The sequence below is a fragment of the Lolium rigidum genome, chromosome 7 (assembly GCF_022539505.1).
Source record: "Lolium rigidum isolate FL_2022 chromosome 7, APGP_CSIRO_Lrig_0.1, whole genome shotgun sequence".
NCBI classification, from domain to species: Eukaryota; Viridiplantae; Streptophyta; class Magnoliopsida; order Poales; family Poaceae; genus Lolium; species Lolium rigidum.
Window position 1 is genome coordinate 315,296,105 of NC_061514.1, and position 16,912 is coordinate 315,313,016.

General features: G+C 41.6%; 2 protein-coding genes across 2 annotated transcripts; one reads left to right on the plus strand and one right to left on the minus strand.

Annotated features, from left to right (window-relative positions):
• Positions 1-233: 233 nt before the first annotated feature.
• Positions 234-9,577, minus strand: LOC124673185 (serine/threonine-protein kinase TIO-like). The gene is made up of 22 exons (XM_047209310.1): positions 9,488-9,577; positions 9,305-9,379; positions 9,013-9,105; positions 8,823-8,897; positions 8,641-8,733; positions 8,196-8,259; positions 7,658-7,742; positions 6,941-7,013; positions 6,781-6,849; positions 6,612-6,683; positions 6,389-6,491; positions 6,181-6,309; positions 5,317-5,455; positions 4,756-4,927; positions 4,357-4,455; positions 3,743-4,273; positions 1,951-3,093; positions 1,639-1,872; positions 1,379-1,522; positions 1,221-1,301; positions 941-1,129; positions 234-525 (listed from the first exon to the last, which is right to left on the minus strand). The coding sequence occupies exons 1-22, from the start codon at positions 9,575-9,577 to the stop codon at positions 280-282; spliced, it is 3,999 nt and encodes a 1,332-aa protein (XP_047065266.1). The 3' UTR covers positions 234-279.
• Positions 9,578-13,294: 3,717 nt separating this feature from the next.
• On the plus strand, positions 13,295-15,847 carry LOC124676224. Its single transcript, XM_047212297.1, has 7 exons — positions 13,295-13,412; positions 13,538-13,605; positions 14,565-14,621; positions 15,038-15,085; positions 15,188-15,247; positions 15,385-15,456; positions 15,558-15,847. The coding sequence occupies exons 2-6, from the start codon at positions 13,558-13,560 to the stop codon at positions 15,436-15,438; spliced, it is 267 nt and encodes an 88-aa protein (XP_047068253.1). The 5' UTR covers positions 13,295-13,412; positions 13,538-13,557; the 3' UTR covers positions 15,439-15,456; positions 15,558-15,847.
• The last annotated feature ends 1,065 nt before the right edge of the window (positions 15,848-16,912 follow it).

A 16,912-nucleotide genomic window follows, 5' to 3' on the forward strand; every position in this document is an offset into this window, starting at 1 on the left:
CCTGCATTATGTGTGAATCTCTTGGTTAGCAAGACAGTACATAAATCGCATGTGATTTCGCGACTTTCTCTGTATCGGTTTGGGGCTACATATATCTGTATATATACATGGCAAAATAGATCTTACATACATACACAATTCGGTACGCTGACACGTGATGCTGCTCTAAATTACACAGTTCCAGAACAGAACAGAATGGATTGCAGGATCGTTCAGCACAAGCTGAACGGGTACTGCATTACAATTTAACATACTACTAGGAACCTCTCGCTGCAAACGTCAGGCCTGGTAGGCTTTACTGGCGATGGCAGAAGCGTACTCGGAGATCGTCTGATCAGGTGACTGCCTGAGGTGCACGATGATCGGGAGCAGGTCTGATGACCGCAGGAAGAGCCTGCAGACGGTGTGGTCGCACATCTTGCGCAGAGCGAAGAGCACGATTCTCAGTGGCGATTCAGTTAGAGCATCTTTTCTGCTGGGGCTTAGGGCCACCGTGGAGTAGCTGCTGACCATCTTCAGCAGAGCCTGCACATGAATAAGTCCAGATATTAGTGTTCGCGACAGCTAAAGTTCAAGAAATTAAGAATAAGCAGATTAACAATGAAAACAAGACCAAAGCATTAGAATTTTTTTTTGTTGATACATGGTACAACTACATGCAATTCAGTTTTTGAACATGTTATCTGGCCCATTCAACTTCTTAAAAATGATGTCAGAAACAGAAGAACTCAACAGAAGCAAAAACAGGATATTTGCCACTTCTGTTAACATTGAGATGACAATAATCACTTATCCTGTCATAGCCAGTTAGTAGCTTCACTAAATTGGGACTAAGAATCTATTAAATATCATGGTCGTTTTCCTCCCTCAATGCCAAAAGTGAAATTCTCTGGAATGGGAGAAATGACCGAACATGAGCCATGAGCAAGCTGTGCCAAACCTGAATAGCGCCTTGGGAGACAATGTCTTCGCAGAGTATGTCAGAGTTCCTCACGAGATTACTTAGTGCCCCTGCAGCATTGCCTTTGGTTTTATCTTCCTCCGGAGCAAGAAGTAGCTTAGTGAGTTGAGATATTGATGGCCTAAGTTCTTCGTATAGCTTGTCATTGTGATAAGCAGCATTGCCTACCTGAAATAGCAAATAGCTAATCAGGCTCCAAAATCAATCTCCAAAGCATTAGAGGATTGAGATACAATCAGAAACATGTTTACGGACTTACAGCAAAACATGCAAACTTCCTCGTTCGTTTGTCAGGGTCTGAACAACGCTCAACTACAAGTTCAATCACCTTATTTGAGGCCTGTTCCCAGATAACAAGGTTAAATATCTCTGCCATGATATTTCAATCTGAAAATAGATAAATGAACTTTATCTTACAAATGGAACATAGAAGTAGGGACTGTGACGGCACATGTTGCCAATGGCACTGCAAGCTTTTGCTCTTATATCAGGATCCTCGTTCGATAAAAAGTTCTTTAAAAATTCAACCATGCCTGCCTTGTCAATGGGCTCATAGAAGTCCTGAGACAATAGCGTAACTTGTGTCAATATATGTATATCCAACACAGCTTTGGTATCTCAATGTGACATCATTAAGCAAACCAAGACATGTGCAAACAAGCCAACAAAAGACAAACCTTCGACATGCGAGCAAGATCAGAAACTATCATGAGGAAGTCGAGCAAACTCTCCTTAGCAAGAGGACCTTTGAGTAGCTTTGCTACTCTACATGGATTTAGAAGACCTTCTCTTAGAAGCTTCAACGCAAGTGGACGATAGCCCACCATTTTGGCCACAATGGCCAAGGGCCTTGCTATGTCTTCCATATTGAGATAATCAAGACAGCGAAGTATACATCCAGGAACACCAACCTGGAAAAGTAAGGAAGAGAGGGGTTATGGAAATGTATACTAATGAATAAGAGCAAGATTAGAGCCAGTTGGTCATACCTCCAGGAGGACTTGAATGTACTGAGGCATGTTATGCTCTATTGTTTTAAGCATTTCCTTGTTCTCAGTACCAATTCTTCCCCCAGGTGATGCAATGTTGAGGAGAAAGCCACTATTGATGGATGCCGCTGTTGATGGCATGTTTGGAGAGCTCTGCACTGCGACAAATGGAAATGCCAAAACATCAACAACTGCATTTATCAGTTCCCGTACTCCTCTTTTCCCACCACCAAGGCCAGTCCAAGCTGACAACGCCTTCAGGTGCATATCAGAGAGCATGTCGGTCAAAAGCTTTACATGTTCCTTTTTATACAAAATTTCACGGAAAACACCACCAGGAAGGCATTGAGATAAAGTTGACAGAGTCCAGGCAACTCCCAATGGTGATAATCCACTGCGGTGTGTTGAACCTTCTTTCCCATCAGAGGGCTCCCTTGAGAATCCGTCAGTAAGCAAGCGAATGAGGAGCTGAGGGATACCAACGGAGCAGGCTTGTTCGACGGCCAATGGTGCGCCCCATTTCAATCTAAAATCTAACAGCCCAATACTCCCATCACGAAGGCCAAACAGATTCAGTAAACCAGCATTATATCGACAAAGTTCCTCACTTCCATCAGATAGCCAAAGCTTCAGCAACGTGTGCAGTGTTGCCATACGAGGAAACAAAGCAAGGGCAGTTTCACATAGAGAAGATCTGGCTTGCCCTCCATTTTCAAGTGCAATAATTGTTGATAGTGCAAGTGTTGCAGATGCACAGTGTGGCTGCAGGCAACTCTTCACTGTATCATCGGCTGAAGAGAGGTGCGCGAGAACAGAAAGCCTGGACCTCTGTTTCTTGTTTGAACTTGTTAAAATAATTGATGTTGAAGATTTCCCATCCAACTTTAGACATGCTGCTATTGTTGCCAATGCCAGACAACAGTGCACTACTAGAGCATGAGGATTGGACAGTTTGCATTTCTGGTTACTGTTCTGCTTTGACTCGTTCAAATATGAGCCACACAGTGACAGCAACGAAAACATATCAGATACAATAGTGCCATCTCCACCATAATCTACTTCATTGGCATCCGATGATGAATTCAATGGACCACACATAATAGCACAGAAAGTTGGATTCAGCAGGCAGGCCCTTGCGATGAGCTGAAAAGCAAATTTTAAGTGCATTAGGAATCATAACAAATATATGAAGATTCAGTAACAACTGGAAATGCGCTAAATTGCACTTTCAATGTAGAAAATGTAATAAGCTCACTTATCGATAGTTCTTGCTGTAAAGACATAATCAACCAACAACTGCGAAGCTTCTCTTTTCTACTCCCTCCGTTCCATAATATAGGATGTTATTAGAACCAATGTAGGAGTATACTGGTTGTAATAACATTTTATATTGGGACAGGGGGAGTATAATTTAGAGATACTGCAAGCTCTAAAAGTATCACATCGGCCTATAACCTCCATTATGGAAATATACTTTATGTTCTTTCTTTCATAGAAAACTAAGCTCACATCAATTTCATTCTTAATCATGTTCGAGAAGAAAACAAGAACTAGGGAAACCGAACATTCTCACACTTTAGCTTAGTTGGACCATATAAGATGAGAACATCAGGTGAGGCTGCTTGTGAGTTCGCCCACAAGCTGACAAGATCAAATATAGCAATGGAGTACAAAGTAGTAGTTGGTTGGAAATAGTGGAAACAAGTGCAGAACCTATTATGTTAGTTAGAACTCAAAAAAATCCTATGGAGAGACTTATTTGCACATAGATTAACAAGCATTAGAGAACTACCTGAAGAGAAGCATGGATAGCTGACTCTAGACCATTATGCAAGCAGTGGTAAACAGCAATCTGCATTGGTCGCGAGGCGAGAAATGATTTGACAAATATGGCTATTAGACTAGTAGAGTTTGAATCTGGCAACAAATCTTGCTCTTGCATTTTACCATCCAACTTTGAGTGACCTTGTCGCCATGAACTAGCTAATGGAAATGAAAAATTGTGTGCGCCAAGGGATACAATGTCAACAGCATGAGCTAGATACCAAATAGCCTTGCATGCCTCACATGCTGCTGGTACCATGTTAGTAGAACCTGATATTATGTCTGAACCTGAAGCTATTAGACACTCGCACAAGAGTTCTAGTAATTGTGACTTCCTTGCATGATCAATAATGTTGATGAGGCTTTCTTCAACTTGATTCGGACCCTCAGAGGAGATACTCATTTTCAACACAGAAATAACCCGAGATAACATCAGCGCAAGACATGCAGTCGACTCACGGGATATTCTTCCAGATGGATCAACTGTGGAAGCTAGAATCTGCATATCAAAACCCTTGGCTAGTCAGCACAAAGGAAAAAAAAATCAGACAATGGAGCCTGTGGTGAGTAGCAAAGTGTCACCTGTGAATAAAGATCATACATGGCGGACCAGTGTCTGCCATAAGAACTTAGCACAGCACCTTCACTTGTATCGAGCAGCTTACGTGCTATAGCTAGGCACTGCCAACAAACACATTGTTAGACAGTACAGATTATAACATGAATATATCATCACAATTACTTGTATCTGTTCAAAACTATTATTTGCATAGCATGTACTACCTCCGTCCAAAAATAAGTGTCAACTTTTTCTAGATACGGATGTATCTACAACAATACATCAAAACTAAGAAACTTATTTTTGGACGGAGGGAGTACTTCATATACTAGGTCAAAAGAATTAAGAGTTTGCTTTCGGTTGCACTTCCCAATTCAAATATTTCAAGTGAATATGAAATTCTGGATGTCTGATGTAAATACCTTCACTGTAAGACTGTAAGCAGCTGAAAGCTTCATTCTGATAATGAGAGTTGTGAACTCAAGAAGCATAGAGATGATGTCATCAATTGCTGCACAGGAGTGATAAGACCCAGCTTCAATTAGATTTTTAATAATTCTGAGTGACTGATTTGCACCATCAAAATCCAATTCCCTGTGAAAGTTGACCAAGCATAAATTGCAGTTAGAAATGACGATAAACCGGAACAAAGTACAGCTGGTAACTTCAACGTTGAGTGAACTAGTGAACCAGTTCTACAATTCAAGCTTCTCATCCAAATAATCTGTGTGATAAAAAAAACTATGGACAAACTCCATGGATAAATTTTTATAGATTAGAAGATATACCACAAATGATGCCAAAATTGTGTAGCAAATACACGAGGAGATAGGATGCATACAAACTAACAGAAAAACATATGAGCACTGTTCTTCAAAAATTGCATGGATATTTGTGCATAGCGACCATAATGTAAGTTCTACAATAGAAACAATAATCTGAATAGCTCATGTTGAATGTAAAAGCATAAGCTATAAATCTACCTCAGGGAACTAGGAGGATTGCTCAACCATTTTTTTATGGGACCGAGGATAGTCAACAATGCTTCACTATCTTCAATAATGCTGCTAGCACCGTTTACTGTTTGTGAAGCCTTTTCCAGCTTATCTAAAGCCGTACACACTGCAATGCAGTAAAAAAGTTGGTGCTGTTTAGTATGTCTGTAAATTATTAATTAAACCTTACAGTGAAATAATTACAAGTTATTAAGCCTTAAGAAGCTACAGCAACTACTGATGGTTGTTCCAGGTGGGGTCTGATTATTCGAGATAGCAAGGCATTGATAAATGCAGCTTCTACAAGATGTGCAGGTACGCAAGCTATAGATTGTTAAAAGTTGCTCAAGGTTGTCCAATTAGCTAGAAAGGATGGTTTGCTTCGTTTGTGGGATGCGGATGTACCATCCAGTATATTACCACTCTCCATGAACGAATAGGTCCAGGTTAAGTAACACAATCTCTCTTCCTAAAGAAATACTATTTATTATGACAACAGTGAAGTGACTACAATCAGTCCAGCATTGTCCTTTCCTTGAAGTCATATATGTCCCTCATACGCTATGGCTGGTACATTACCCAGGCAATTAGCAATACAATATTAGTTTTCAACCACAAATCATCATTGGCTGAAAGGTCACCTACATTCAGCATAGATATATTCTACCATTAATACCTCACGAACTGGGAAGAACAACTCCCAAAAGATGGCGATTAGTGGCATATGGCATATTCATTTCACATAGGTCATCTAATTGCAGTCCATAGACAAAACCATGACTGTTCTGGTCAAAATTAGTGCCATGATAATTATTACAAGCAAGTCGAACTTGTGCTTGGAAGAGAAGATACCTGATGGAGCACCAGAAATAGCACCAGCAGATGAACCGTGATAATTGTCGGTAGCTGACGTAGGGCCATCTTTTTTATTGCTTATTTTATTATCGTGGTCAGTTTCTCTATTGGTAACAGTATTTCTACCTGCCAAACATTCATATAAGTTTAGTTAACATGCGGAACTCTCTAAGACTGAGAACATATTTAGAATTCAAATCATTACTTGGTGGTTCAGCAGCAGATGGTTGGTTCTTTGATGTTTGAATTTCATCTTCCTTCCGTGTAGCCTCAGATCTTTTCACTTCAAAAGGTGTGGATTGGGTATCCTAGAAAATTGACGAGAAATCCATTAGTTTCATGATATATGTGGTATACAAACATATGGTTTCTTATTTCATGAATCCATTTTTTTTTTGGAAGAAATAATTCAAGGCGCTTGCACCTACTAATTCAACTGATTCATCTTTGACAAACGGGTGCTCCAACAAAGCTGGCCAGGTTAGTCTACTTTGAGGCAACTGTTAACAGTTCAACACCATATAAAGCATTAGCGAAGAAAAGGAGGAATCAATAAATTCAATAACTGTGCATAGTGGGGAAAAAATCAGTTAGGACCTTGTTAAGTAAACCCTTCAAGAAGCTCTTAAAGTTTGCACTCATATTATCTGGATATTTCACAGGATCCTGCCATGGCACAGAGAGAGCATATGATAAAAAAAATTAACAGCAAAATTCAAAGAGCAAATATTTGGACACAAGCAGTAAACAGACCAACCTTGACAATGTGTCGTATAAGTGCATAGACTGAATTTGTATAAAAGGGGGGCTGACCAACAAATAGTTCATACCTGGCCATCGAAACAAAGGCTAGCTTGTTGAAAGTAGGTAAACTGATAGAATTATCAAACACAAAGTAGAAACCAAGTATAACTGTGAACTACAGTACAAAGTACCTCAAAGCGAGCAAGTTAGGTTATAACCAAAATATGCTTTATAGAAAGAGTACAACCATGTAATTGCTACAGAAATCCATAATTAAACATAAAAAAGATGAGCTCTTCATGATTAAATTGTGTGCTCAACTGGACAAAGTAAGGTAAATAAAAATGAGGATGGAGTTACATAGCCAACGTTGTTCGGAATTTAGAAACAAAAGGTTATATCATCTGGAAAAATGTGTATGCATCAAACTGGCATGGGATCAGATATTAAGGTGAAATAAAACAAATCAATTGTTGCTCTCACTCTTACTTCATACAATGCTTGCATTAGAGCATGTTTGGATTAACATTTTTTTCACTTATCTCTAAGACTCTAACCATGTTGGCAATATAACTTTCATTCCAAAGATTCTCTAGCTCAGGCATTGGTGGAATGATATTATGGTGTACAGGACACACGAAAAGAAACATGACTGCAGAATAGAGTACACAATAGACTATTTGTAAAGTAAAATCATATAACAGGAAGCAAAGAAGAAGAGTTTACGTACAAGATGACCCCAAGGGACCATAAATCTGCTGTGTGGTTATACGGTTGTTCCCTCACAAGTTCTGGAGCCATATATAATGGTGTTCCTGGGTGAGAGAAGCATGCTTAGTGAAATGGAAGACTGGCAAACGGGTCTCATAATTGTCACGAAATACTAGGAAAACGTCCATGTTAGTATTACCATGGGTACCAAATGCCACAATAAGCTGAACAAGAACCAATGGGATGATCAACTAGATGCAGTCATGCTTTCTTAAATAACGGTGGCAGTTCTCGAAAGTAGGAAGTATTAAGTCAACTCCGAAATCTAATGATAGCTCCATATAAATTATTCTCGATAACTAACACAAGCAGACATTTTATGTTAAAAAACCAACATCTTAATGATCATGCCCAATGGCCAGTACAAGTCCACACTAATGAATTTACAAGATCAGTGATAGTTTCTGTTCAGTAGTGGAGGAAACATACCAACAGATGCATACAGGGAGGAAATGATTTTGTAAGAAAATAAGCTAGCAAGCAAAGATGGAAGGTACCTTTTATAGAACGTAGCACAACAGTATTGGCCGACATGGCACGAGCAAACCCAAAATCACAAAGCTGTGGATACAGCAGGAAAAAAAACTCAATCGGAACTCCAATCATAATACTGTAATCGATCAACAATTCTGGAACCAGAACAGTAAACAAAATAGAAAATGCCATAAAATAACAGTAATTAAATTTATACCATATCATCAGTTAGATCTTTCACACAAGCAATTTATGAAAAGACATGGCTAGCCAAGCAATTTATACTCCATCAGACCATGGGATATTAGACTATTGCACTGTATAAGTTATAGCTTTGTACCGATCAAGTAAATATTTAGGTGGTGACTACAATAACAACCATTTTATCTGAAGCATGTGAATACAAGAAAATTCCAAAGACTTCTTGTGATGATCTAAAACTAGTACCATACACAGCATAGAATATACCTTGACAATAGATCCTTTTCCAATAAGGATGTTCTGAGGCTTCATATCCCGATGGATAATACGATTGGAGTGCAAGTAATACAACGCTTTTACCTGAAATGAGGCCACACGCTCAAACCATGAAGGCAATAAGTTGTAGACTGGCATGGTTCGTAAGGAGAAAAACAAGGCCAACTCCATACCAGCTGCTTAGCAATTGCTTGAACTTGTTCTTCTGGAAGGCATTTATCATCCTCGAGCACCTCAAAGAGCTCTCCCTGAAACAGCCATTACCCACCATTAATACTGAAGTTTGGCCAACCCAAGTACAATGAAACCAAACCAATCATTGGTGAGAAAACACACTGTGGTAAGATAGATCTAGCTGAGTACCTGTGCGAACTCTGTGACGACGCAAAACTCCTGAGGGGTTTCAAAGGCATCGATCATTTCAATTATATTCTCATGTTTGAGTTTCCTCAGAATCTACAGAAATTTTGATGAGAGCACAAATTGAGATGGTGAATTGAGATAATAAACACCATATTATGGGATAACAAATGCAGCTACTCCTACATGGGAACTGTTGTACATTTCTGGCTATATGTTAATCGCTTGTTGCACACATGGCACGTCTCATGGCTGTCCCAGTGACTGAAATAGAGATGGTTATAGCAGCAGTTACCTCGATCTCCTGCCTTAGGTTGTGGATGTCCTTATCGCTCTTCCCATGCTTAAGAATAAACTTCATGGCAACCGTCTGAACCAAATTCAGGCAGCACAACGGATTAAACCAACTTCATATGCAGAAAAAAAAAATCTCACAAATGGTTCGCTCCTTCCGGAAACCAGTGGAGAGGAGGGGAACCTGTCTAGAGTACTTGCGCCTCCCCTTGTAGACCTTCCCGAAGGACCCCTCCCCGACGAGCTCGACGACATGGTAGTCCTCCACCCCCATCTGCCGCTACCCTCGCAAAACCCTAGCCCGAATCAACACCAGGGTCAGATACGCCGCCCGAAACACACCGAATTCGCGCGGCACGCGGCAAGGGAGCAGCGGAATCGAACTCACCGTGGACTGGGGACGGATTGGAGCGGCACGAATCGGGGCGGCCACCGCCAGCCGAATCCGGCCGAGGCGAGGTGGGAGAGGGGCGAGTCGATCCGCGCGCGGCTTGGGGGCGGATCGGCGGCGGCGGCCCGAGCAGCTCGCCTGATCTGTGTAGGCTGCGGCTGGAGTTCCCGTGCGCTCGCTCTCTCCGGAGTTGGATTTGGAATTTCGAAATGGGGATTTCGCGAGGAGCAGGCACCGGCTCTGGGGACTGGGGGCTTAAATATTTTCCCGCTCGCTGCGGGAATTTGGGAATAATTTTTTCGTTTTCAGCACGGTCAGGTCAAAACGGCTCTCTTCAGTCCTTGGGCCGCCGACGTTGCCTTGATGAGAACTTGAGAAGTAGTAGATGGGCTAGGCCGATTTGGTGAGGGAGAGGCCTGGCGGCCCATCACGAAGGCGGGCTAGCCCGATTTGGGCGTGCGCGTCTACTGCGTGCCCACGCGGGAGTTCGTCATGCGCTGGCCCGTTAGCGGCCGCTTACTTATGCCGGTTTTCCTGCGGTTTTTTTTTCATGTTTCTTTGTGGGTTTTTTCGGGGTTTCGGTTTTTTCACCAGTTTTTTTTTTGGGTGTGGATGGGTTTTTCCCAAAATTTTCAAAATAAGATTTTTTCGATTTTAATTTTCTTAAGATTTGAACCTTTTAGATTTCAATATTTTAAAATAATCGGACATGACTAGAGTTACACAGGCGAGGTAATTAGCGGACCTACTCATCGTAATGGACCAGCCCATTCGATGGAGCGCGAGGGCGATGCACACACACACACACACACACATGTTGCGGAGTACAGCATGAGCCCGGGTACCGTTAGGGCATCTCCAACGGGGCGGCCTAAAACAGCGACTCAAATGGTATGTTTCCATCTGCCTGGGTCGCACCGCGAATAGAATTTGGGCTGCGGTTTGGCCCATCAGGCCAGTGCGTCCATTAGCTTGCCCCATTCGGTCCATTGTTGTCTGAATAGGGGAGTCAATTTGCTTGAAGAAAATAGATTGCATAGATATTTAGAGACAAATTGCTTAAGAAATCAATAAAACCATAGTAGAAGACCCTAGCGTCTTCATCTTGTCCTTGCCTAGTCATCCTCGTTGGAGTGATACTAGCGGCGTCACATGGCCTCGTTGAAGACCTTGACGGTGAGGATGCCATGGTCATCGTATTTGAAGACGACGAAGTGCCCGACTTCAATGACGTGCGCGCGGGCGAACCGCCTCCAGCCGTTGTGGCAATGGGGATGGTGGTGGCTGACTCTGGCCTCTCCCCCACACCTTCCTCGGTGGCCTTGGCCTCGGCCACGCTCGGGGCCAGTGACCGTCCTAGATGCTCTCCCCTCGATCCTATGTCGACAGTAATGACTGCCGCAATGCATGTGGGGGTGGTGGGGAATGAAAGAAAATGATTTTGTGAAAGAACATGGTTGTCGTTAGCCTGCTAAGAAGTCAAAACATTAGATGCCGGCGGGGAGACCGAAACTCACATAGATCACCGTCAAAAACATTGTGCCACTTCACTTTTGCAATCAGGCCAATGGGTACTCGGATAGATTAAATTTGAAGCCAACTCAACACAAACGAGATCACATAATCCGAAGATAGGGAAGAACATTTGAAATGCAAAGAGAGAACACAAAGGAAAGAATTGACGTAGAGATGCCAATTGTGCTAGGTCGACAAGTCGGCCACAATGACCTAGGGAGGAGAATCTTATAGAGAGAGGCAGGCAAGGCACCTAGGAGAATCGATGGCTATGTCAGGCAAAGAATAAGAGACCACAAGGAAACAAACAGCAGACTCCTGTTGGGATCCTCAAGAAAGGAATATGGCCGACTGGGACAATGACAGGCGGGACCAGGCTCCACTCGCCTTTGTCACGGCATGTTGGCAATTTGCCAGCGCTCGGCCTTGTGTCTGTCTACTGTCTGAGTGTTTGTCATACAATGTTTCAAAACTTTACGAATTCATAGATTCGTCGTTTTATATGTGTATTTTGTGGTGTTCAGATAGCTACCGGCAGGTTCTTACAAGTATATATACTCGTACAGTCGTACTCACGTGCAACATCATGCTCTTTTGCTTGACGAATGCATGGTTGCAACGTACTGTAGGTGCGTATTCATGTGCGCCTGCAGGTTAGTACAAATAAAAATGCAGCTAGCCTGCATGTATAAATAACAGGTAGTGCTCCAAATTAGGAGTCTTGTGTGGGTACCGATGATCTCACCTTGCAAGCAAACCACTCAATCGCCATGGCCTGGCCTCACAATTGGAAATATGTTAATCATCTCTTAACTATACTAACCGGGAGCAGCGTTTTGGCTCTGAGGTGCACCCTGCATTTATTTTGAATGGATTTTGAAATGTCAAAAGAAAAATTAAAAAATGTCACGTGGACATCTTCACAACCTTTGAGTGCACCAAGTCATTTCACGAAAAAACGACTTTTTGCGTGATCTTTGTAAAGAAAACAAAATTTGGTATGAAAATAAGTGATTGCAAGAGATCTTTATTTGTCTTTCCAAATGGAGTATAGAAAAGTTGTCGATTTTTGGTGATACTTTACGTGCGCATATAGAACATCGATATGTACCTGAGATATGTACAAAAATTGCGGAATATTTTTTAAGATATTTGTTCCATTTTGAAATGTACATTTTGTGTAAAGAGAGCATATTCACCTGAGATCAAAGTGAACTTCCGATACTAACTATCTTTCTAAAACCTTAATTTTCCAATTAAGCTAGGTCGATAAGTCATCCACGTGGAGGAGAATTTCGATGGAGGGAGAGACGAGGAAAAGAATAAACGAGACCACGTGAAAATAGAAGTAACCCTAAAGAGATCTCTAACCTAAGGAATATGGCCGATTGCGTGAATGACATGTGGGGCCAAGCTTCGCTCGGCTTTGATTTCTTTCCGACAAATCATCCGTCTTTGCTCATTTTGCAGGAATAGTCGTTGTTGTTTGTATGTGCATTCTCGACAAAATGTTTATCAATGACCGAAGAATATGAACTTTCTCCTTATGATCGTCATGAATTGAATTATAATCAAATTGATTTAAACCGGTTACCCATCTCCATAATGAAAGATTACACAATTCAAACAATTAGAAATTCGACTGAAAATAAAATAGACGAAGAGAAACCGTCGAATTCAAGAACTATTATTGACATAAGTGTTTTGAATATTTCTGAACTCGTTCTTGTCATGGGTTCCCAACCTGAACCGCTAGTTTCGCTCGCACCTGCTCTTCTTGCACGTACCTTCCGTGCATATCTCGCAACATCAGGTTCTTGCTTCACGCATTGCATGGTTGGAACGTACGCGTGCTCGTCACGTGCATCTTGCCATCGCAATTGGAAAGCGAATAATCATTTTCCATACTTACTAATTATAACTCTTAACTCTACATAGTATCGCCAAAGGAAATTCATAAATGAGTACCATCTTTTCATGGCCTGAAATTTCCCAAATCTGAAACGCTTGACTGAATTTATTGCATGCCACCTTTCTCTTGCCTTTTTCCTTCTTTCCCCGCATCCACGACCATGACATATTTCCCTGCTCCCCTCTCTCTATATATAGAATCACGTCGATTCACACGTTTCTCCTCATCCCACATCTGCTGCTCGATCGTCTCTTCCCTCCCGGCCGTGCCTCGTCTCCACACAGTGCCGAGGTTGTCCCTCACCTAACTCCAAATCTCTGCACCCACATGTTTAAATAGCCTCAAGTTTTCGTCTGTTCCAGGGTCTGAAACTTGCTTCTTCTTCTTCTTCCTCTTCTTTGTTTTGTGTTCGTCAGGGAGAGGATCGATCGATCAGATGGCAGGCTGCAACGGCAACTCATCCGCCTCGCCCGTGGAACAACAGGTACTTTCACGCCATCTCTTTGAATAGAATCCATCCCCTGTTTCTGAAACGACTTCCGATGAGACGCCAATCTCATCTGGGAAACCCACCAATTTCTAGGGTAAATTTTCCTTGAACTTCTCGCAAGTATCCTTCTGTAATTATTGTTGATTGATGTTCTCTTCAGCTTTGTTTGTCGCTGTAATGTCGATTGTAGAGGATCGGTTATCTGAAGATTGTAGGGACGGTAGGTGATGTTTCTCGATTCATGCCTGAACTCTGCTGGGACATCCAAGTACACCCGTATAGTTCTGTTCAATTTTGTTAGTAGTTCGACAGAGAACACTTTTATTTAGATGGGAAATCGGAGCCACCTTATTCGAATCGCACCCCAGCCAGTCAATGTAAAGTTATTCTTCTGCTTATCCCCAACAGGTAGACAACAAAACCAGTCAATTCATGCGTGTCAATGGGCAAAACAGTAGTACATATCAACCATATAATCACTGCGTCAACTTTACACGTTTTTTTGTTTTGTTTTGTTTTGTTCTGAAGAATCTCTTGCACTGAAGAAAAAGGTGAACATTGCAGTCCAAGCTCCAACCTTTCGAGTAGATTTAGCGGAATAGTTTCTGGAATTATGTCCATGTCAGGGCGGCTTTGTTGTGGGGTCACTATCTATCAACCTGGCGTGGCTCAGATACTTCTAGTGCTCTCCAAATATGAAATCGTGCATTGTTGGCACCCTGCAATTACTAATGATGTATGCAGAGCTTTTTCTTTAAGTGAAAATGCTTGGTTCTGGGTGCTGATTCCTTGATTGTTCTCACACGTTATCTTTCTCTCATGCTTATTCAGCGTTCTGGAGAGAAAGAGTACACACCAAACTTTGGTTGTATTCTGATGTTTGAGCCAGTATACTGCACATATGACGTGCCGTTTTTCAGTTCACTGAAATCTCTGTTTTTGTTGAATTGCAGACGGTCACCGAGAACAAGTTCGGAGGAATTGCACCTAAGAAGCCTCTGATTTCAAAGGTACCGACTCCACAGACAGTCATGAATTAGCTTGACTTGTAACACACTCTATCATCATGGATTTATTCATGGCATTCACTCCATAGAGAATAAAAATATTGTATCACGACGACGTGGGATTAGCCTAGTGGTTGGGGTCGCAGTGGTGCACCCTAATGACCGGAGTTCGATTTCTGTCAGGGACGAATTTCGGAATTGTCACGCCAAGTCCCGCTTCTACTATATCAAAAAGTGTCTAGTTCCTCCTAGACACAATTTCCATCCAAAAAGTGTCTAGTTCCTCCTATATCACGGTAGCGTCAGCAGCTGATGCTAGTATGCAACTATTTTCTGAAACTAAAATAGAGTCTGAAGCGCTGAAGAAATATATTCTGAATTAGGATCTAAACTATTTTGCTTGCATTCTACTACTTCAGGACCATGAGCGCGCCTATTTCGACTCCGCAGACTGGGTCCTTGGCAAGGTACATGCAATGCAAAAACTGAATATCACCTACTGCTTTGACAAGTTAGACATTCTACCAACAGAATTCCATATCTGAATCCTGTGTTTTCTTTCGCTTCAGCATGCTGCAAGCAACAGTGCACAGGCCACAGCAATCGAGTCCTTGAAGCCAAAGCTAAAGGTAAGTCACAAAAAGGACAGTGATAGATTCTGTTCAGCTCAACTGCACTGCAATACACTGCACTACAAGTTATCTATCATTCGGAGCTGGACTGTGGTGTAAGCAAGAATTCCATCTTCTCTGTTCTTTGCGTGCAGAGGACGCCCCATCACCAGCTTCCCCCTCGCAAGCCGGCCTGCGCGTCCAGCTGATCGAGCCAATGCGACGAGGTAAGCAGCATTCTTCACAAGTTCATATGACACTGCAAGCTTCCTTTTGAAACTCCAACTACGTTTCTGAACTCTGCATTCTTTATCTGATCATCATGCAGGTTGTGGCATGTGGGATCATCGGAGTAGCCGAAGCGGTCAGGGGAATGGAAGAAGCTGGCCTTGATCTGTGGTTTAGTTTGTTGCCTATGTTATGGAGCGGTAGATTCAGGGTTGAAATTTGCAGTTGGACTCTTGGTTCTCTCAGCTTGAGACTATCAGCATAGGCTAGAAACATACATTTGTAATGGCTTCGGCAGTTTGGCTTCGGATGTTGTTTGGTTTCAAATATTTTTCAGTCAGAAATTAACTCATTATCTCTTGGAAAATTGCACGCAGTATCTAGTATCAACCCGTAGGCATTTCGAACTTTCAAATAATCATGAAAAAAATCAATCATGTTGGCCGTGCTATAGCTGAGCCAGTAACTGAAAGAAGCTGCAAGTTTGGGTAAGCCCAGCCCGATAGGACAATGAGCCCCAAAATAACATGTGTCCAAGGCTGGGGCAAATCCTATACACCGACCAGGTCGGCCGCTACCGCGCGCCGCACATCCCCGCGCGCGGTATGGGCCGGCCTGGTCGGCCCAGTTCGCTTATTTTTTCTGTTTTCTGTTTCTCTTTCTTTCTTTTCTTATTTTATTTTTTCTTTTTTCTTTTTTCTTTTTTCTTTCCTTTTTTCTTTTCTGTTTCTTTTTTGTGTCTTTTTCTTTTTTTGTTTTGTTTATTTCTATTTTTGTTCAAATTTGATAATAGTTCAAATTTAGAAAAATTTCAAAATTTAAAAATGTTTAAATTTTAAAAACATTCAAATATGAAAATTGTTCAAATACAAAAAAATGTTCAAATTTGAAATCCGTTCAAATTTGAAAAATGTTCAAAAAAATGTTCAAATTATAAAAGCGTTCAAATTTGAATTCCGTTCAAATATATAAAGCGTTCAAATTCGAAAAATGTTCAAATTCGGAAAATGTTTATAACTAAGAATGTTAATTTTTGGAAAAAATAAATTTTACAAATTTTAAAAAATGTTCAAATTTAAATTTATGTCCATATCCGAAAATGTTCATATTTCGAAAAAAAATCAAAATCTGAACTTTTTAAAATTTCGAAAATTTCGAATCTGAACAGATTTTGAAATTTGTTCTCCGAAATATATTTTTTAAAGTTAGATATTGGGAAAAAATATTAACAGAAAAAACAGCAAAAAAAAACGTACCTACCGGAGTACTATTAATGGGCCGCGGCCCAACCTACCGACCTGGTCGGTGGGGTGGCGACCAGGTCGGTGTACAGCACTCCCCCAAGGTTGGCCGAAATCATTAAAAAAAGGCCGATCTTCGCGAAGGGAAGGCAACTCGCTCCGCACGCGACAAGTGGCGCGCTGTGGTGCCAGAAAATCCCTGGGAAGTGGTCTC